The following is a 24080-nucleotide window of genomic DNA, read 5'->3' on the forward strand; positions in this document are numbered from 1 at the left end:
AGAACGATGTTACATGCAGGATCAATGTACAAATTCAGGGGTAATAAAACAGAGTCTAATGCAGAACGAAAGACGTTTTTACTTTGAAGGTTCATTCTTGTCCTGGTGACTATAATGTATGTTTGCTATATGTTTGTTTGGGTGTGTACTGTAGTACTGGAACAATTTTTACATCCAATTTTTGCCAAATCTCACACTTAGTTCCATGGCTATGTATGTTTGTATGCATAATTTAAATAGTAGCTTCGTTTAGCTTCATTTTTGATCACCAATGCAATCAAATATTTTCAGAGTGTGCCAGTTAGCAGTTGAAATAGTGAGTCATTTCCTGTACCATTCAAGTCCATGTCCTTTTTTTCTTTTGTCCAGACCATTTGGATTTTTTTTTAGCCTGACCACACAAAATGACAGAATGACAGTATAACCAGTGCCCCCTTGTAACACATGTCAGAACATTTGAACTTCTGTTCTTTAAATTTATATATATATATATATATATATATATATATATATATATATATATATATATATATATATATATATATATATATATATATATATAAGAGAATTGGATTAAAAAAAATGCATTACAAAATACAGTGCTCTCCAATAATATTGGCACCCTTGGTAAAAATGAGCAAAGAAGGCTGTGGAAAATTCTTTTTTTAACTTTTTGATCTTTTGTTAAAAAAAACAACTCTGCTCTCATGGATATCAAACAATATCGAGCACAACACAGGTTTATCCAAATAAAAATATCTTTGATAAATGTGTGCAATCATTATTAGCACCCCTATGAATTCATATAAGAAATATATTTGAAGTATATTCCCAATTACATGGTAAATTTTTTTTAGTACACCTGGGTGACTAGGAACAGGAAATTGTTCATCCATGACTTACTGTTGCACAGGGGTGTAAATATGAGGTAACACATATGCCAAATTCCCTCAGTCATTCATAACAATGGGTAAGACCAAGGAATATAGCTGTGATGTGTGGCAAAAGGTTGTTGAGCTTCACAAAATGGGAAGTTTCTATAAGAAACTAGCACAAGCATTGAAAATGCCCATTTCCACCATCAGGGCAATAATTACGACGTTCCAGTCAACTGGAAATGTTATGAATCAACCTGGAATTGGACGTGTGTCTATATCGTCTCAACGCACTGTGAAGAGGACGGTTCGAGTGGCCAAAAAATCACCAAGGATCACAGCTGGAGAATTGCAGAAGTTAGTTGTGTCTTCGGGTCAGAAAGTCTCCAAAACTACAATCTGAAGTCACCTACATCACCACAAGTTGTTTGGAAGGGTTTCAAGAAAAAAGCCTCTACTTTCATCCAAAAAGAAAACTCAAGCTTCTTCAGTTTGCCAGATACTACTGGACCTTCAAGTGGGATCAGGTTATATGGTCAGATGAAACCAAAATAGATATTTGGCAATAAACACCAGAGGTGGTTTTGATGCACACAGAGAGGTAACCATATGGAAAAGCACCTCATGCCCACAGTTAAATATGGTTTTCTGCTGTTTTTATACCAGAAGACCAGAACATATTGTTAGGACACATGGCATCATGGACTCTATCAAATATCAACAGATATTAAATGAAAACCTGACTGCCTCTGCCAGAAAGCTTAAAATGGGCCATGGTTGGATCTTCCAGCAGGACCATGATCCAAAACATACATCAAAATCAACACAAAAATGGTTTACTGACCACAAAATCAAGGTCCTGCCATAGCCATCCCAGTCCCCTGACCTGAAACCCATAGAAAACCTGTGGGGTGAACTGAAGAGAGTTCACCGGCATGGACCTCGAAATTGGAAGGATCTGGAGAGATTCTGTATGGATTTTTCACAGCCTTCTTTGCTCATATTTACCAAAGTGCCAATATTAGTGGAGGGCAGTGTAAGTTCATTCATTCATTTGAGATCATTGATAGGCTGCATGAATCTACAGTCTGGGCTAGAAAAAAAAATCAGCCCTTGCCTTGCATCTTCTTACTATTCTGTGTATTTTTCTTACAGCCATTTGTGGTGCTGTTCTAGTTAGTTCTACAAAAATCCAAAATAATCCATCTCTGATTTGGATGCCAAAAAATGCAACCTTGTATTGATTGTCTTTTTAGCCCATTTATACCAACCGGCCCTGTGTATAAGGACAATAAACATAATTTAATTTGAATTTGAATTCATTCATACTGTGTATACAAATAACCATAACAACAACAACAATAATAATAATAACAATAACAACAACAAGAACAACAATAATAATAATAATAATAATAATAATAATAATAATAATAACGCATAGAGATCATACATAAATCCTCTATTTTTCTCCAGACGTAGTTGAGGAAAAGCAGCACAGCTTGCCAAACATGACACATTGCTACCATATTTCACCACCACAACAGACTGAGCATGATTACTGAAGGCCACCTGAATTTCTGACAGGAGTACGACCGTTGAGATTGGGTCTTGTCAAAAAGTTCCACGTGAGGAACAGATGCTGAGATGCTGATCTGTATAATGTGCCAGAGTGGCATAGCAGATGGCTATATATAAAAAAAAAATAATAATAATCACTGAGTTCATTGTGTGCTCTGTAGCCATGGCATCAGCTACATGTTATTTTCTTTGTAAAGTTGGTGACACAGACATAGCTGTTGAATAAGTTCAACAGCCTAAATGGTTTTTTTTTAAAAAAAAGATCAATTTAGCTCAGTTGGTTTGGGTTGAACATGAAACATTTTCAAACAGTCTGTTTTCATTGTCGACTTCGTTTCGTCAGGTTTCTCAAGCATTTCCATACTTATATTCCAGTTTTTCCTCAATTGCATACACAACTAGAACAAGATCTCAATCAGCTTCAACTTTTCTCTCAAAATAATTTCACCTTTTTTCAGACCTATATCTACACTCTTCATGTTTTCAGTCATGTTTCAGACATGATTTGAGCAAAACCATACGTGCACATCCCGTTCCTAAAACTTGCGGTTCTCACAAACCGTGAGAACTTGAATTGACAACTCTCCTGCAGCAAAATGGTTCATGCACCAATTTGAATGTCAGGACAAATAAAAAGAGACAGAGATGTGTGTTGATTTTCAAGAATGTACCAAAACAATGACAGAAGACAACATAAAGAGAGAAATATACCTATGAGAAATTCAGATATCTGCCCTACTAAGGCTGCAGAGGAAATATGCTATGGCTCTGACTTTCACATAGGTGTATAATGTTGGCCATGACTATCCTTGTTCACAATTGGATAATCTTTAAATAAAGCAAGTCACATTCATATTGAATTTATATTGGTTGATGTATATTTTTGTATTTTTCACATGATGTGTCTAGACAAGGAGGAATGAATCCAAATAATTCTGCTCAAGTCAGGGAATACTAGGCATGTTGAACATATAGTTCTGCCATTAAAAGCTTTTATTTTGCCGTTTTTTAATCCTTTCTTTCTCATACGATGCTCAAACATATGGGACAAAATATCATCCTACCCTACCCTTGGTCTGATATTCAAGATTTAATTGAATAAAATGTGCAGCACATTTATGGTTAATAAGCGAATACAGAATATAGAGTTAATTGTAGAGATTTTTTTTAAAAAAAGTCATAATTCAAATGAATTTATATGATCGGCTTGAATGAATGACAACAAATAAAACACCTCACACCAGCCAGGTGGGATCTCTGGCACGGAATGACCGTGAAAATCACAGCTGATCACATTTGCGGAGCTGGAAAATGCGATTTCAAGCCTGATCTGGACATCGGAATCAAATTAGCTTGGTCAAAGATGATCAGAGGGGAATGAAGATGTCGCCGTCTGCAATGTTCTCAAAGCAGGGGTCCTGGGAACCCCAGGGGTCTTTGAAGCATAGCCAGGGAGTCTGCTTTTATTTTGTGTTTATAGTACTGGACATCACAACCCACCATTATCACTTATTGCTTATTATACCTAGGGCAGTGGTGACTCAACGGTTAAGGCTCTGGGTTACTGATCAGAAGTTCAGGGTTCAAGCCTCAGCACTGCCAAGTTGCCCCTGTTAGGCCCTTGACCTCCCTGCTCCAGGGGTGCCGTATCATGGCTGACCCTGCACTCTGACCCCAACTTCCTAACTTCACGTTTCCTAACTGGGAAATGTGAAGAAAAGAATTTCGCTGTAATGTATATGTGACCAATGCAGGCTTCTTCTAAAAATATAATGAAATATAATCTAATGAAAAATGTGAAGTTCAGAAATAAGAAGATGCTGTGCTTTTAAAAAAAACCTTCACACTAGAAATGTAGACAAAAAATTTACTATTTACTATTGATTTCAAAACAGAATGTCCTTGTCATTTCTTTATTCACGTGCTTATACACTGCTTTGTGCTACACATAATGTAGCCGTGGGGGGAAAAAGAAAAAGAACAAGGTGATGGTTCATCGGTACAGATTTATAAATACACCCGAAATTGCACATGTTCATGCTTACAGAACGAGCATCTTGAAACCCACACAAGCTTCATCAGATGCTATTTCTGTAGCCGTGTGTGTGTGTGTGTGCTAGCTGAGATCACACCTCGCACAGCAGCAGTGATGTCTGAGATGATCGGAGCACGAGCACTGTTTCACTGTTTACTCCTCTACTACAGCTTCTGGCTCGCTTTAAAGCTGTTTCATGACCAATATGAATGTCTCTCATTCGAAGGTTGGAAAACAATGCATATCTTTAGATAGATAGAATCCCAGAGAGTCAGGAAGAGAGAGAGAGAGAGAGAGAGAGAGTGAGTGTAATTGAGAGGATTCATTAATTACACCTGCTGTGATGCAGTGTTTGCTCAGATTGGGTTGCAGGAGAGCATTTGTCTTCTGGACTGCATGACTGTTTTCCATTCTCTGCCCTCCCAGAATCTGTGGCTGCACCGCTTCATTACCGCACTCAACTGCATGGGACACGATTTGATGACGCCCCCACAGGAAAGTGTTCCGCCTTAATGAAATCTAATCCTGCTGCTCGGGCAACGACACCTCCATCGGATTCAATCATCCCTGCACGATGCTCTGTATGCAGTCGTGCCGAGCAAGAAAAATGGCAAGAGCATTCTGATGTTGCATTTAAGATGGGTGTTTTCTTGTGTTAATTTTAACTTGTGTTTAACTGTTTTTATTTTTCACAATACTGAGAGACAAAAGAGCAGTCATTTTTAACCATTTGTATTTTTCAAATTCCACCAAAGAATGACCACAGTATTTATTGGCACCTATCCAGAAAATGGGCTATAACTGCGTAAAACAAGCATTACACACTATTCAGAGTAAGAAATTTAAGTCCAAAGGTTATGTCAAAATGTACACGTGGAAAGTTGCGCAGCAAGTTGATTTTCTCGGTGTTGCAATTCAGATTATGCAAATCACCTCTGAGGGTTGCCAGGTATTTCTTGAGTAGAAGCATGAGAGATGGTGTTTTTCAATAATGTCTAGATCAGCAAAATTAAACGCAAGCATGAAACTGAAAAAAAAAAAATCAAGGATAGAAAATGTGGACTGAAGAAGTAAACAGTATTTTCCTCTGTGTGCTGTTAAATGTTAAGTGTAACATACAAGCAAGAACATTTTAAAATGAAAAATGAGTAGATGGATCTAATAAACTGCCAGTATATTGCTGCATATACAGTAAATGGTGCTACTTGTAAATACTATGAAATTAGTCAATACAAATTTAGTTTAATTTAAGAGTATGGCTTCCAGCCTCATCATTTGCCAGCTTATAAAATAGCACATGATCCAGCACTTGATTTTTTTTATGTCGTGCACCAGACGTGAATTCTGGACACAGCTTACTGAAGCCACGAGACATTAAGTCGAGGTCATTAAATCCGTGTAGCCTTTTTATTGTGTGCTGATTATGTATTTATGTACATAATGCTGGAAATGTTAAAACCCTGTACATGAAGATGCAGCTTTCAACTGTTACAGAGATATCATAGTTATACTATAAACTTCAAATAATCCAGCCACTCCTCCTCTTAGATATAAGATCAACAGGAACCTCAGAACTGAGCTGGGACATCCATCCATCCATCCATTTTCTGTATTGCTTATCTTACACAAGGTAAAAGGGGAACCTGGAGCCTATCCCAGGGGATTCGGGGCACAAGGCGAGGGACACCCTGGACGGGGCACCAACCTATCGCAGGGCACAATCACAAACACACACTACAGACAATTTAGAGACGCCAAACAGCCTACAACACGTCTTTGGACTCATGGAGGAAACCCCCAAAGCACAGGGAGAACATGCAAACTCCATGCATGCAAGCCAGAAGTGGGACTCACACCCCCAACCCTGGAGGTGTGAGGCAAACATGCTAACCACTAGGCCACCGTACCCCCTGAGCTGGAACACTGCAACTCAATATGCTTCTGCTATTTTTCTAGATCTCTTCTCAGAATTAAACTGGGAAGTTTAAACAGTAAAGCGTCAAGGAATTTCCAAAAAATGAGTCATCTATCCATCCCAGGGAAAACCAATAATATTGTTTACTCATGCAGGTTGTATTGTGAGTGGAGAAGTTGGCATTAGCCTTGTGCAGGCAGGCTGCTGGGATTCTGGCATGTCTATGCCTGAAATCCACTAAACACACTGCCAGCCTGCAGAGCCACCAACCTGTTAGCCTGCAGGCGCTAGCACCAACACATCCCATGTTAGTGTGGCTTCCTTCAGAGACTGCTACAATGACCAGACGCTCACTTTCAAATAGTAATGGTGTCAGGATTCAAAGAGAATGGTGTAAATAAACATCCTATATATCACGTCCAGTGCCAATTTGATAGTAACCACATTATGCTGAAAACGTTTAAGGTTGTGAAAATACACTCAAAAACTAAAACTGAAATGTCATTTAAATACATAAATAGACTGACACTCAAGTATTTCTTAGAATCATCCTCTTATAGTCTGCAAAATGTTTTTTTGTTTGGAAGAGACAGCATCTTAATCAGAGAAGAATATCTTAAGGACCAATTTTTTTTTTTTTATGGATAAAATTATGAACACTTACAGAGGAGTGCTTTGTCAGTTTATTCTTCACACTAAGTGCACAAACGCAACTACTCCATTGAATTAAAAAAAAAAATTGCATTATTTAATTAATTTGACAACACAAGATAGCTAACTAAAACTGTGATAAAATAGCCCACATCCTGTAAACGTATTACGATTTCATGACCTGGATTTAGTATATTGTGGCTTTATTAAATCGTTAAGATAAAAGTAAAAAAAAAAATCAAATAAAATTATAGTAATAATAGGAAGGGCTGTATCAAGTGCTATTTCATAAGACTGTAAGTGAATAATGAGGGTGGACAACGTATTTTTAAAAAAAATGAAACCAGTGATTAAATGGCACACTTATTTGATCATTTTTAATTTGATAATTACAACTAGGACTATTCATGCAGCAATATACAAGACTCCTCTTCCATGTTTATTTCAGTGCTTGACATCTCATTCAAATACAGTACCCTCCACTAATATTGGAACCCTTCGGTATATATGTGCAAAGAAATGGTCTTTATTGTTTAACCTTTTGATGTTTTGTTAAAAAAAAAAAAAAAAATCACAAAGATAATCTGCCCTCATGGATATCAAACAATTATGATATTATATATCAAACTATATATCTATATCTATCTATCTATCTATCTATCTATCTATCTCTATCTCTCTCTCTCTCTCTCTCTCTCTCTCTCTCTCTATATATATATATATATATATATATATATATATATATATATATATATATATATATATATATATATAAATATATATAAAAGGGGTGCCCAGTGGCTTAGTGGTTAGCACGTTCACCTCACACCTCCAGGGTCCATAATGTATGAATGTGTGTGATGTGCCCTGCGATGGACTGGCACCCTGTCAATGGTGTACCCTGCCTTGTGCCCGATGCTTCCTGTGCCCGATGCTCTGTGACCCTGAAAAGGAGTAAGCGGTAGAAGATGGATGGATGGATGTATATATATATATATATATATATATATATATATATATATATATATCAGGCAGTATATGTGTGTGTGTGTGTGTGTGTGTGTGTGCTACTTTTCCTTTTGCCAAGATAACAGCTCTGTGTCTTCTCCTATAATGCCTGATGAGGTTGGAGAATACATGGTAAGGGACCTGAGCCAATTCCTCCATACAGAATCTCTCCAGATCCTTCAAATTTCGAGGTCCACGCTGGTGAACTCACCTCTACAGTTTTTTTGAAACCCTTCCAAACAACTTGTGGTGATGTAGGTGACTTCGGATTGTAGTTTTGGAGACTTTCTAACCCCAGACACAACTAACTTCTGCAATTCTCTAGCTGTGATCCTTGGAGATTTTTGGCCACTCGAACCATCCTCTTCACAGTGCATTGAGACAGTATAGACATGTGCCCAATTCCAGGTTGATTCATAACATTTCCAGTTGACTGGAACTTCTTAATTATTTCCCTGAAGGTGGAAATGGGCATTTTCAATGCTTGTTCTATTTTCTTATAGTCATTTTGTGAAGCTCAACAACCTTTTGCCACACATCACAGCCATATTCTTTGGTCTTACCCATTGTTAGGAATGACAGAGGGAATCTGGCGTATATGTTACCTCATATTTACACCCCTGTGCAACAGTAAGTCATGGTTGAACAATTTCCTGTTCCTAGTCACCCAGGTGCACTAAAAAAAATTACCATATAATTGGGAAAATGCTTCAAATATATTTCTCATATGAATTCATAGGGGTTCTAATAATTATTGCACACATTTAACAAATATATTTTTATTTGGATAAACCTGTGTTGTGCTTGATATTGTTTGATATCCTTGAGAGCAGAGTTTTTTGTGTTTTTTAACAAAAGATCAAAAAGTTAAACAAAGAATTTTTCACAGCCTTCATTGCTCATATTTAACAAGGGTCTTATATAAGGGTATATATCTTATATACAAGGGTGTATATATATACATATATATATTTAAAGAACAGAAGTTCAAATGTTCTGACATGCTACAAGGGGGCACTGATTATACTGTCATTCTGTCATGTTGTGTGGTCAGGCTAAAAAAAATCCAAATGGTCTGGACAAAAAAAAAAAAAAAAAAAAAAGACATGGACTTGAATGGTACAGGAAATGACTCACTATTTCAGCTGCTAACTGGCACACTCTGACATCGGTTTGTAGTTTTGGAGACTTTCTGATGCCAAGATGCAACTAACTTCTACAATTCTCCAGTTGTGATTTTTGGACATTTTTTGGCCACTCGAACCATCGTCTTCACAGTGTGTTGAGACAATAAGGTTGATTCATAACATTTCCAGTTGACTGGAAGGTCTTAATTAAACATTTTTTGACAAACCTATGTTGTTTGCAATTGTTTGATATCCATGATAACAGAGTATTTTTGTGATTTTTTTTTTTTAACAAAATATCAAAAGGTTAAACAATAGACAACTTTTCCCAGCCTTCTTTGCTTATATTTACCATAGGTGGCAACAGTAGTGGAGGGCACTGTATAATGGTATTAGTCTTTTTTCCCTTTTTAAATTGTCTCTTGTTTTATGTTTCATTGTACTGCATTTGATTTTCCCCACATAAATATTGACAGGACTTAAGTTGGGCATAAGTTGCCAAAGTGTACGCTTTCGGATGACTAAAATATGTTTAATGTTTAGGCTAAAACTAACAATAACCAAATCACTACATATTTTTGATGATTAACGCTAAAACTACATCCAAATTAGCTGCTAAAATGAGCACTGCCTTACCCAATTACATGGCCCTGTGTATACAGTACATGGCTACATGGCATATTTGCCCAGTTAGGTTAATTAGGTGGATCAAGGGTATACAGTGCACTTCAGAGTTATAGCCAGCAGCCATACTGAAAAATCAAAGCACATTAGTGTTTATTTACAATGCCTTTTAAGCTTTTCAGTGCTATGAACTACTTCATTATTTGTCTCTAAAGAATCAAGGCAAGGAATTACAGTTTTTAGATTGTTATTGCAGCAAAATGGAAAACAATTAAAAGTAGTCCTGCTGGCTCAGTGCTTTTATTACAATTGTGGTTCGCTGTGCCAGTGGAATACTTGTGGGCTGTAACCACTCTCTTGCCAGAGGAATATGAAGTCGTCAACATGTCTTTTCTAACCGCTGACCACGGAGACTTTTTACAGTGTTTCAGTACACTCTGTGATGAAGACTTAATGCTAGCTTTAGGCTAGTACACAGCATAAGAATGGTGGAACAAGAGAGGGAGAGAGAGGGAGAGCGATGTGTGCCTAAACAACAATATAACTCAAAGAATAACACAAAATGAAAGATAAGGAGAGTTTTACATCTGAAAGGAAACCTTCACCCTGAAATATCAAAGCCACATAAATAAATAAATAAATAAACCTTTAAGATTACATTTATATACATTTGAATATACATTTGAACTTTTAGTTAAAGTTGGGAGTTGGCTATTTGGCATATCTTTGTATTAAAATATATGAATATTCTCATTTTTTTAAATATAATTTACTAGTAAAATATATTTAACAAATAGGCAAGTATAACCACGCTTGAAATATAATGTTTAAATATTATTAGTATATTATAATGATTATATTAATATTTATTTTCCAAAATCTCATTATTTTGCAATAACGTGTGAATCTTTGTCACGAAATGGTAAACATGAACTGATCTCGAGGCCAGAACAATGGGCGCTAAACAGGACAGAACTTAAATACTAGTGCTCATAAACCATAAACGTAAATCAGGTGCAGTCATTTGACCTGGGGAGTGTCATGATCAGGCGATATGGAGGGGCTGATAGGAATCGTAGTTCATAATCCATTTCACATCTAATGCTCGAAACAGACTTTTACATGTATTTTGCTTGTATTTTGCTTGTATTTTCTCATTTGTAAGTTGTTTTGGATAAAAGCATCTGCTAAATGAATAAATGTAAATGTACATGTGATCCATTGTAAGTTAAGATTCCCACAAGATTCACTCATCCCTGTTACCCAAACACATTCACCCTGATGAAATCTTTTGAATATTCCATTGAATATTGAATAAGTTCAATAGGAAGAAGTACTTGCATTCGTTCTATGGTCCTGTGATATTGTCTGAAGTGCAAATACAGAAAATACAATCCTCTTACCCAAATTATAGATTGAAAGTAAATTATTAATGAAAAGAAAATGAAATCTTAAGAAGTAAATCAACTCATTAAAGAGTACAATTGCACCTTATAAAAGATTAGATGAGATTGTTGTCTGAGATAGGTCGACACGTTGTTCGTTGGTTAAAGGCATGTTTTCTTATATTCTATGTTGAACAATTCTTTTAAAAAAAGATATGATGATCATGTATCTTGTGTCACTCTTCTCGCTAGGTTGTCCTCCCTGATGGGCCAACTAGTGGCTGTTTTTAAAAGGGTCACATGGGGCGTTTTAATGTTTTCCTTTTCGTTTAATGTGTAATGTATCTCTTTGTGCAAGTATAAGATCTGCAAAGTTACAAAGCTCAGTCTCCCACAAAGAGAGAACACTGCTCCAGACCTGCCTAAAAACTCCTCGATCGAAGTCCAGATATTACTTCCGCAAACATCTACGTCACTATTTGAAATATTAGCATAATTAAATTTAACTGTATTTTATGTCGTCACTTGATGATCTGCTTGATCATCTGCATTTTCTAATCTGACTCGAACTGGTATGGTAAAACCGACAACATTATTAACTGTGTTTATAATTGCTTTAGACGCCTAGGAAGCTGAACCTCATGATTATGCTAAGGGATGTTACATGTCGGACATACACTTGAGGTTTTTGGCCAATCATGACGCAATGGGTCAGCTGGCCAATCAGAGCACTCTATGCTTTTCAGGAGGAGGGGCTTTGGAGCAGCCAGAACTCAGTCAGAGCATTTCAGGCAGCCTGGGAATAGAGGTACTGCAATAATGTGGAGTATGTGAAAAATAATGTGGTTTTTGAACATTAAAGCATATTAACCTATTCCATTACAGCCAATACACAAAATAATGAACTTTTAAAATAGCATCATATAGTATGACCTTTAACATATAAATAAAATGGCATCATACGATGAGTGCAACAAATATTACGTTGGACCAACCCATTCCTTATTGATGTAAATAACTTTTTCTATTTCTTATTTATTTATTTTTTTGTCCCATGTTTCTCTTTGTGTTTATTTGTCTAGATAATCTGTTCCTTATTGTGTTATTGCTTGTGGTTTTTGAAAAGAAAAAAGGAAATAAAAATGATAATCACAAGATAATACAATACGTGACAATACAAGACAATTTTAGGACCTTGGGGAAATAACAATGTTTCAGTATTTTTTTTTACATTTATTTTATCTTATTGTGTGTTTTTGTTATGCAGATCTGAGAACCGAGCCTCCAGAACCCAAGTACCAAAGCAGCCAAAACACTGTTGTGTTGCTAACCAATGATTATATTCAGAGCACTTTCATAAGAACTTTATTACTCCGGATTCGAGTCTATTTTTAATAATAATGTTTAGAATTTGACACGGAGCTGTGTAGCCCATATATATTATGGCTCTGTTTGGGTGTCTTTATTTCGAGGCTCATTTCACACTGCATCTTGGTTATGAAAAATAAAATACGCAACACCTAATTTATATGCAGGGTTTGCATTGAGTGCACTCAATGAGTGCATTAATATTCATTCTCTGTATTCTGGTTTATTAGGATTTCTGTTTCTTTTGTTTTGTTGGCTGGAGCTCGAGGCATTCCAGCTGTCAGAGCTGAGGATTTCCTCAGACACCCTGCACTCCTGCACCCGTGATGATCGAAACAGAGAGACAGAGGAAAAAAAGAAAAGAAAAGGGAGGAGGAAGACGGTGACAGACTTTTTGAAGAAGCTGAAAAGAATAGTGAAGAAACAATGATTTTTCGACAGCAGCAGATTAGAGGCCGAATGGAGCACAACATAAAATCGGCGCTATTGTTATTATGACATTTTGAGGAGGTGTTTAAATGACTCTAAAATCGAGATACTCGCTAAAATTCTAATTGTGAGTCACTCCGACTGCAAGTATGTTCATAATGGTGCGGCTTGTGGCAATAAACATTTGAGCTTTTTTGCAACTTTTTAATGCCTCTTTTTAATATCCTGTCCAAACCTTATGCATGAATACAAGTGAAGAAAGGAATTATGGGAATTTACACTGCGACAATGTTTTCCTCACATTTTGCACTGTTTTTTTTCCCCACCTACCATTCATTCACCTACGGCTATGGCCCTAATTGTTCAAATTGAGCAAATAGCCCATGGTATTAACTAAGCTAGCTGAGCTAACAACAACTTGATAAGGTTAACCAGGTGACTATGGCGCTAACTTATAAAGCAACCTGAGTTAGCAAAGGATATACAGCCAGAAGTGAAATGAAGCTATGGTTATCACCTCAAAGTTGATTGGGTTATTCTGTGGCTATTCAGATAGGGTTGTTTCTGCATGTCTCAGATTTTGCCCATTCTTCTTTTTTTTTCATTTTTTTTTCAAGATTTGTTATTCGTGATCTAAAATAAAAACCTGTGAAGTATTTTGGCATCCTTCTAACATCACATTTCTCCATTCCCCTGAAAACTTATATTTTCTAATTTAAAACCATCTTACCTGGGAAGCCAAGTTTTGGGTTGAATATCTCAAGAAATATTATTCAGAGCCACATGTAATTTGGCAGACATAAAGATAAACTTATTTCGTATCTGGTTAAATCTTCAGACATCACCACAGAAGAGCAGCTTCATTGTAATGGGGTCCTCAAATGGCAAAAAAGGGCAAAATTTCCAAATGTGAGTAATATATGGGGGCTTATAGACCACACTTTAATAGACATAAATGCTGAAAGTCACAGCTTGTGCTTGAACTACTATATTTCACTGACTTTGTGTCAATGAAATTACACAACCAGTAGAATTCAAGAGACTGACAATATTACAAGAGAAGTTAAAAGGTTTGTGCTATTTTGACATGCCCAGATGGTAGTGATGTCTCATGAAAAATTGTGTGAAATATGTTTCAATTATGGTTTAAACAAACAGTTAAAGGTATTCTATGATACAATGTCCTTCTATGTTGTTTTCATGCTTAAATGTATCTATATATGAGCCGTTTTATAGACACCAAGCAGCCATAACATTAAAACCACTGACAGATGAAAAATATTGATTATCTCACTGACATTTAACACATTTCTATTAATTTTAATTTATGCAGCTCATGAAAGTCATACATGGACTTTGTCCATTTTATGCAAATGAGTACAGACAATTTGTCACGATTCCCCCTTGAAGCAGCGTGCTCTAAGCGCGAATGCGCGAGCACCTCCTTTTCCGTTGTTGACTGTAATGACTTCTGGACACGTGTGTTTTGTTTATGTTTCTGTCTCCTCCCTGTTCTGTCATTGGCTGGGATTTCACGTGGGTCTGAATTGCTCTAGCTGCTAGCAGTTTAGACGCTGATTATGTCCGCATATATACCGCGCGCCTCTCAGCACACAAGGCGGAAGAGTAAATGTTTAGAGCTAGTTTAACGCGTGTCATAGTCATAGTCAGTTCGCGCTGGATTATCCGCTTCCAGCCCCTCGTCATAGTTCGTTTCTTGTTTTGTTTATCGACTTAGATTCCTGCCTTGCCCCGTGTATGCCTGTTTGCCAATCGCCTGACCTCTTGCATGTTTGTGGATTACGTTTTGGATCACGTTTTGGATTTGTCTGCCTGTCTCTCTTTCTAATAAACAACTGTTCATCCAGCACTTGCATCCGTCCTATCTCTGCTCCGTCACGATTCGTGACACAATTCTAATATCTTGTTAGGCTTGAATATCAAAACTTGGAAGTGAACATGACCCATATACTTTAAACATATTTCACACATGTTTTTATGATTCAATTATTGAGTCTAGGGCACATCAAAATAGCACACTTTTTTTTTTTTAACTTAATTTTGTTAATACATTGAATTCTATTGGTTGTTCAGACCTCAGCTTTTGACAAGTCAATGAAATATAGTAGTTTAAGGAAAACTGAGTTGCAGCATATGTAATAATTACAATGGGGTCTATAAACCTCTATCACCACCCAAGTTTGGAAATGTTTCACAGTTTGAGGACCCCATAAGAAAAGAAACTGTGGTGACTTCTGAAGGTTTATACTGATAAACAAGTTTATTTTTATGTCTGCCAAATTACATGAGGCTTGAAATAATATGCAATAATAATAATCCTAATTAACAATATAATGTTAGATTTATGCCAAAATACTTAACAGACTTTGGTTTTAAGTCACAATCAACACAAATATATAAAAAAGAATGAACAAACTCAGAGACATGCAACAACAACACTATCGGAGTTGACGGAATGACACAATTATTTTCCTACACATCCTTGAAGCTTTTGAGGTGTTTTCTTCGTTTTTAAAAATGACGCATCATAGTTTTATCTATTTCTAATTACATTTAATGTTGTCGAGCATCTGCAAAGCAAATTAGTTCCTGTTACCCCTTACATTACAGCAGCTATAAACATTCAATCTCTCACCAACCTCTGTCTTTTTCCCTCTCTCAAAAAGTTGCAGCATGTAATGTAACCAAAAAAAGAAAAATTGTACGCTTCTGTCTTGAAGACTTTCTTGCGCTGAAAAATTTACAGTTTTACCTCTGACTGTTACGAAGCGCCGACACTGGAGACTCCTTCCATAAATGCCTAATAAATATCTGGGTTACGCATGTAACCCTGTTCCCTGAGAAGGGAATGAGACGTCGTGTTTAGCATAACACTATGGGGTGTGCCCTCGCGCACGACTGGCATCTGAAGCTTGTGTAAAATCATGCCTATTTATAGGTCTGCTGTGATCAGGTGATGTGGCAATTACGTGTATCGCGAGATATATATATATATATATATATATATATATATGGCACCTGTGAACCGCGCCGTAAGCCTCTATTATCTGAAGCGAAGATGCAATTCACAGGCATGCCCAGGTATGACAAAGCTAATGTCTCGTTCCCTTCTCAGGGAACAGGGTTAAAGGTAACACTATGGGAACGAGAATACCCACTCCATCATACAGAGTACGGCCTGTTAAAAAAAACCCCAAGCCTGAGGGTCACTGCAAGACACTTCAGCCCGAGGTGGAATGAATATCCAGGCTGTAATATCGAATGAATGTGTGTGGCATAGACCAGCCTGCAGCAGCACACACACCCTGTAAGGATACCTTGCTGGACAAAGCCTTCGAGGAGGCACGCCCCCCTAGTGGAATGAGCCCTTATGCACAGAAGCGTAGCGAGACCACACGCCTCATAAGCAATAGACATTACTTCCACTATCCAATTAGAGATGCACTGCTTTGACACAGCATTAACTCTACTGTTGCCTGTAAGTACACAGCATCATCCCTACTGTGGATGAAAGTACAATGGACCCTTACTGGACACAGTAGGTGCATTCTCTCTTGTTCCGGTGTGAGGAATGGAGGAGGGCAGAAAGCCTGCAACACCACAGGCTGGGCAGTAGGTGTAGGCACTTTAGGAATATAATCCGGCCTAGGATACAGGAAGGCCTTGGCTAATCCAGGGGTAAATTCAAAGCAGGAAGGGGCAACAGAGAGCGCTTGTAGATCTTCTACTCTCTTGAGAGATGTCTGGGCCAACAGAAGAACTACCTTTAGAGTCAGAAGCTCCTCAGAGGCTGACTCTAATGGCTCAAATGGGGCCCCTGACAGACCTTCCAGGACCACAGAAAGATCCCAGGAAGGTATGCATGGCCTACAGATGGGCCTCAGCCACCTGACACCATGCATAAACCTCAAAGTTAGAGGATGTTGCCCCACAGAGGCTCAACCACAGCGGGCAGTGTGCTGTCTCCTCGGAGGTGAACACATCCACTCCCTCTTGGCCACACCTCTGACATATGTACTCCACCACTCATGGATGGAGTCACCAATCCTTGGGCCTTAGCCCCTGCCTCAACAGGATGTCTGCCCACATGTTCCAGTTGCCCAGAATGTACATGGCACTCACTGACAAAACTTTCCCTCTGCCCAGAGAAGAGTTAGTTGCACCTGCCTGAACAGGGGGCTCAGACATAATCCTCCCTGGTGGTCAATATATGACACCACCGCTGTTGTCAGGCCGGTGGCTGGTGCACAAAAAGGAAAGAGTGCTCCTCCCACGACTGCTGCTGGGGTGCTGAAGAGACAGCTCCGCTTCAGCACCACTAATGTTTTGGACAGCTGGCGAGCTCGTGGCAGTGGGGCGGAGCCACCGAAATACACATGGCTGGTGTCTGATGAGCAGCAGGTCCACTCTCCACCATCCAGCAGATGAAAGGAGACTATAAAAGGGTGATCCCCTTGGTAGGCGATGGGTGGTAGGTGAGGAAGGAAGGAAGGAATGGGGACCTCCTCCTTCTTTACGTGCTGCTCGCTGTTCGAGTGTCCACGGGCTTCACCCCATTTGAGCTCCTCTTCGGATGGTGACCTCGATGACTGCTGGATGTGGCTTCTGAAGCGTGGGAGGAACAGCCATCCCCATTCCACTTGGTCATCGACTACGTGCAGGAGATGCAGGAGAAGATTGATTGGGTGACCCGATCGATCAGGAGCATATGCGAGCCGCCCAGGAAGAACAGAAAAGGGTGTATAACCGTCCAACATAGGCTTGGGAGTTCCAACCTGGCGATCGGGTACTCCTACTAGTGCCCAGTAGCTCCTGCAAGTTCCTGGCCCGGTGGCAGGGCCCGTACACAGTCCTCGACCGGAAAGGCACTGTGAACTACAGCCTGCAGCAGCCGGCTAAGCAAGCAGAGACAAAGGTCCATCACATGAATCTTCTGAAGAAGTGGGTAGAACCGGTGCCGGTAGTGTTGGCGTTCGCAGCCCTAGGCACAGATCATGACAAGGGTACCTTGGTAGAATTGGGGGAAGATCTTACCCCCACACAAAGAGAGGAGCTAACAGAGTTGGTGGGCCAATTCACTGATGTGTTTTCTACCTCCCCAGGAACGACGCAGCTGGTCCACCATGAGATCAAGACCCATCCGGGAGTAGTGGTAAAACAGAGGCCCTACCATGCCCCAGAGGCCTCTTGCAAAGCTATCGAGGAGGACCACATCATAGAGGAGGCCAACAGTGCCTGGTCCAGTCCCATCATCGTTGTGCCAAAGCCGGACTGAAGTATGTGGCTCTGCAATGACTTCCAGAAGCTGAACCAGGTCTCCGAGTTTGTAAGCTATCCCCTCCCCCAAGTGGATGACTTCATGGAGTGACTGGGGAGGGCCCAGTACATATCTACCCTGAACCCAATGAAGGGCTACTGGCAAGTGGCACTGGCATTGGACGCGAGACTGAAGACGGCCTTCAGCATGGCCACCAGTCACTGCAGTACCAGGTTCTCCCCTTCAGTCTACACGGAGCACACGCAACATTCCAGCGGCTGATGGACATTGTCCTGTGACCCCATCGTATGTTCGCGGCTGCCTAACTGGACGATGTGGTCATCCACTCCTCCATTTGGTCGGACCACCTATTCCACCTGGGGGAGGTTCTGAAGGAACTCCGGAAGGCCAGGCTGACCGCCAACCACAAGAAATGCCACCTAGGGCTGACCAAGGCACAGTACCTGTGCTACCATATTAGCGGGGGTATGCTGAAGCCACAGGCGAAGAAAGCTGAGGCAGTGAAGGACTACCCACGGTTCACATCAAAGAAACAGGTATGTGCCTTATTGGGTTGGCAGGGTATTACCGCAGGTTCGTGCCTTACTTCTCCTCTGTAGCTTCCCCCCTCTCGGACCTTACAAAGAAGGGCCGGCCGGACCGGGTGAAATGGTCTGTGGAGGCAGAACAGGCATTCCAAGCCCTAAAGAAGGCTCTCACCAGCGCCCCAGTGCTTCGGAACCTGGACTTCATCATTTCCCTTCTCCGTGCACACCGACGCATCTGAGACCGGGCTGGGCGCTGTCCACTCGCAGAAGGACAATTGAGGAAGAAGGAATTTCAGTGCTAGAAATATGGCCCACATTTCTAGGCAATATGCCAGTCCAGATGAGGGCCGCTCCAGAGACCATGAGCTGGACAGCTGTCTAAGACTGGGCTCCAGTTCGTGAGAGAGGTGTTTGTCATTACTGTCTTGTGCTAAGGAGACATCCCTAGAGTGTGAACCAAGGCTAGAAACCAGGTACATTTCAAATTCTCAGAGCACATAGGCATCGCCGCGTGACGTCGATTACTCTCAGAGGTTTCGTACTCGGATGAAACCCCCAACTTCGCCACCACTGAAACAGTCTCCTGTGCAATAGGCCCAATGGTTTGACCTTGGCTGTTGCTGCCATAAGCTCCAATAGTCTCCCATAGAATCTGGAGGGCATGCCAAGATCCAGCTTTATCTTGCTCAATGTTGATAACATTGACCCTACGCATGTTGCAGATAGAAACACCCTGATCGTAGTAGAATCCTTATAACCCCTAGAAAAGTTGTCCACTGCACTGGGGAAAGCATATTTTTCTGAGGTTCAACCTGAGCCCCAAGCTCTTCATGTGGGCGAGAACAACATCTCAATGTTGAACTGCCAGTTCCCTGGATTGTGCTAGAATTAACCAGTCGTCCAGGCAGTTTAGTACATGGATGCCCTGGAGTCACAATGGAGCCAGAATGACATCCATGCACTTTGTGAAGGTGCAAGGGGATAAAGCTAGCCTGAAGGAAAGAACCCAATCTTGGTATGCGTCTACTCCAATGCAAACCCTAGGAACTTCCTGTGACTGGGTGATATTTCTATGTGGAAATATGCACCTTTTAGATCTATCATCACAAATCAGTCCTCAAACTGAATCTGTGGAACGATAAGTTTGGATGTCAGCATCTTCAACTTGTATGTCCGAAGAGTATGGTTCAGATAACGCAGATCTAAAAAATTTTGCGGACCAGGAAATAGCGGCTGTAAAAACCTCCCTCCCCGAGAGAACAGGTTACATGTTCTATGGCCCCTTTATCCAAGAGGGATCTTACTTTCTGCGCTAACATCAGGCTCTGGTCTGTGCTGACTACTGTTGTGAGCACATCTCTGAACCGGGGGGGTCGAGCTCTGAACTGGACTTGGTAACCCTTTTCTACAGTAGACAGAACCCATGGAGACACATTTGGCAGTCGTTTCCATGCTACCAAACGGTCTTTTAGTAACATTAATTATTCCACATTCTATTGGAGGGAAAGCATCAGATTTTCTTTGCCCTATGACAACTCACTGACCAAAGAACACTGAAAAATTGGGACAGCCTTGGCTAGGAGAGGTCTTACAGTAGCACTGGGGGCTAACAGCCCTAACAAACTCTTGTCCCCTGATACGTCCCTCCACAGCCCCTCAGGACCTCTCCTCTTTGTCTGCTTGGCCTTTATGACCATTCTCAGATCACGCCTAGTAGCAGGCCATGACTGTGGCCACCCGGTTCCCCAGGCTGTCTGCAGGGGTTGGCAGGCTGCCGTACTCGCCTTCTGTGTCTCCCTCGCACTAGCGCTGGCCCAGGCTAAACTCGTGGATGCCCGGGTGAACTCGACACAACAGGGAAGGAACTGGCTGAATGCCACCATATGTTGAGCACACTCAGCAGGTCTGCTTGGTAGGCCTGCAACACTGTCATTGTCCACAGTGACCCACAAACAAGACCCACTACTGCATAGGCCTTGCCCACCAGTGCCACGGTGGCCTTACATGGCTTGGATGGCAAAGCCGGCCCCCCTAAATTACCTGCCGTCGATGGAGAGAGGTAGCTCACAAGCGCCTCCTCCACCTTCAGCATCGCTAAATAGCCATACCGTTCATTCCCCACAATGGCTGAATAATCCGACATCGTGGGGTTATAAATAGAGCTTATGAATGGTTTTCCCCCAGAAGCCTGATATGTTGTCATGCACTTCTGGAAGAAAGGGGAGTTTTCTGAAGTGTGAGGGATTCACTTTCACTGGGGAGAAAAAAAGCACATCCAGCCTTAGTAATCACTTCAAGCAGCTCTTTATATGCTGCTCTCAGTTTTTAGCAGATCCTTCTAGCTCCTCAGAGTCAGAGAGGAATTATTATTATTATTATTTTTAATTTTGTGTGTGTGTGTGGTTTTTTTTTTTTTTTTGGCATTCCATGGCAGAAGGAGGAGTAACGACGTGAGCTCCAAAATCCAGCGGAGAGCTGGACCCAGAAGATAAAGCAAGAGATAGAGCAGCGCTCGCATCCGGCTCCTCGTTAAGATCTATACAAGATCCCCCGGACGTGAGACGGCTAGCAGCCCCCCAGATCTGTGAGGCTCTGAAACTCAACTCGCTTGGGCTTCTGAGAAGAGAGTGAGTCGCGAGTAGAGCTGCCTAATGTAAGGCGTTACAATGTACAGTCAGACCTCTCCAGGGTTGCAGCGGCATGCTCCATCACTAGACACTTCACACAGAAAGTGTGCACTCCTCCCCGTGATGAAACAGGAGCAATGATTGGGAGCAATGAAACAGGAGCAATGAGTGATGATTCTCTCACTCATACTTTTCTCTCTCGCTAATTTTTTTTTTCTTCTCTTTTTTTAAAGGGATAGAAATGTCCAGAGATTTTGAGAAAAGAGAGAGGAAATGAAGCGTCTTTTTGTTTCTTTACACGAACAACCAACATGAAGTCTCGCTGAAGATGATAAGGCTGACGGCGCGATTCACAGGTGCCATATATATATATATATATATATATATATATATATATATATATATATATATATATACATACACATGTGTGTATATCACGTGACGCGCTTAATTGCCATGTCACCTGATCATGGCAGGTGGCATGGTTTTAGATGATTATGATCATAGGCATGATTTTGCACAAGCTTCAGATGCCAATCAGCGCGAGGGTGCTCCCCATAGTGTTATGCAGAACACAACGTGGGGTTCCCTTTGAAAGGGAACATCTCCTCACAGAAAAAAAACTTCAGTATCTAAACAGTTACACATAAAAAAAGAGAGTTTATGTGCACCACCCACCATACAAGTCAGTATGCAAGTTGTTAATATAGAAATTCAAACATTTTAGAGCGATGACATTAATACAAACCTGTTATTTTAATTTCTACTCAAATTGTCAGTTTTAGAAAAAAGAATCAGCACCTCCTGACCAATCAGTTTTGAGAACTCAACAACGCTGTATTCTAAGCAAACTTGGTTAACAAGTAGTGAGGAAGATTAACTAACAATGCATTCTGAGCAAATGAAGGTAAAGGCAATGGCATTAACTGGAATATGGTTAGCTAACATTCTATGAGACAGCCCAGTGTGTATTAAAAGTAGCCTACATCACAAATCCTCCAGGAAGATATAAAAAAATTATTTGAAATGTAATTAAAATAGTTCTATCAAAAATTACGTTTATACTTAATAAATTAATAGGCTGTTTCCCCAACCCCTCATCCCCCTAAACGTACTCAAATTATTCAGTCTTTTTGATGTTAAACCCAATGTGAATGCTGGTTTATCTGAGCAGAAACAAATTTTGCTTTACACAGCATAGAAAGCAGTTTCTACAAATACAGTTTTAATAGTATTACTAAAGATTGACTATATAACATCCAATAACATCTATCCACCATGCTATGCTCATTCTCTCTCACAAATGGACGGGTACTGACCTGCCACACCAGCTGCTCCGTGCTCTCGCTGATGGCTGACAGACACACGCTGAGGACGATGGTGTGAGACGAGCATGTGAGAACGCTTGCAATGATGGCATCCCTCATGGAGAATGGCAGCATGGTGTACACCACGAAGATGATGAACAGGAAAAAGGACACCTGGGAAGGATAAAGAGAATAGCTTATTTTCAGTTTGTGCTCAAGTTAATAAAAGCAAATTGTAAGCAAACTCAATATTCATGGATAGAGTACATAGATACAAGATAATAACAAATTAAAATATATTTGCGTGAACATTTCCCCTGCAATAAACATCCCTAATGCACCATCAACACGTATACACTATACACATCCATACGCACACACACACACACACACACACACACACACACACACACACATATATATATATATATATATATATATATATATATATATATATATATATATATATATATATATATATGTGTGTGTGTGTGTGTGTGTGTGTGCGTGTGTGTGTATGTATGTATGTATGTATATATATATATATATATATATATATATATATATATATATATATATATATATATATATATATATACACACACACACACACACACACACACACACACACACACATATATATAATTTGTTAGAGTATAGTGCTACTAATTTATCAATATAAAAGGCTTTTCAAAGCCTAGGGTATAAACCATCACTTCTCCAGAGCAAAATTCCTTTGCAATTTGAGCAGCAGACTCCATGTTCCATTTGTTTTTATTTGTAAATAAATAAACGTGTGTTAGATATCATAAAGATGATTTAAAAAACAAAAAAACAAAAAAACATTTAACAGGTAGTGTATATTGACCACTAGGTCTGGTTGAGATTGGTTTGCAAACAGCAAATTTAATTTATTTTTTTTTCAAAATTTAAAAAATAAGTGCTTCAGTGTCACGTAAAGGAGATTAGGACAGATGCAAGTAGAGTTATTAAAGAGAGGCAGGCAGACAAATCCAAAACATAAATCAAAACCGTGGTCAAAAACAGGCAAATAGTCAGGCAAACCGCAAACAAGATAAACCAGACTAAGACAGGAATCGAGAAATGAGTATGTGAACGAGAACAGGATCAAAATCAGGAAACAAAAGAACGAGGATCAAAGGTTTGGTATGATACAGAATGGAAACGATACTTCGCCTTGAACATAAACACTTCGTTGGCTTCGGCAGAACTGGTAGGCAGAGCGACATCCTCAGTGGCGTGGGAAAGTGAATCGATGTCGGTAGAGAAGCCTGGTCTTGTGATGTATGAGGCAGAATAGG

The 24080-nt window shown here is 39.9% G+C and overlaps 1 protein-coding gene across 1 annotated transcript in view; it reads right to left on the reverse strand.

Moving 5' to 3' along the window:
- adcy2a (adenylate cyclase 2a) overlaps positions 1 to 24080 on the reverse strand; it is a 196991-nt gene that overhangs the window by 64970 nt on the left and 107941 nt on the right. Inside the window, exon 3 of the mRNA XM_017480514.3 lies at positions 22771 to 22932. Coding sequence (XP_017336003.1) covers positions 22771 to 22932 — 162 coding nt within the window. The remainder of the gene's footprint in view (positions 1 to 22770; positions 22933 to 24080) is intronic.

This window comes from Ictalurus punctatus, chromosome 1 (genome assembly GCF_001660625.3).
Source record: "Ictalurus punctatus breed USDA103 chromosome 1, Coco_2.0, whole genome shotgun sequence".
Classification (NCBI taxonomy): domain Eukaryota; kingdom Metazoa; phylum Chordata; class Actinopteri; order Siluriformes; family Ictaluridae; genus Ictalurus; species Ictalurus punctatus.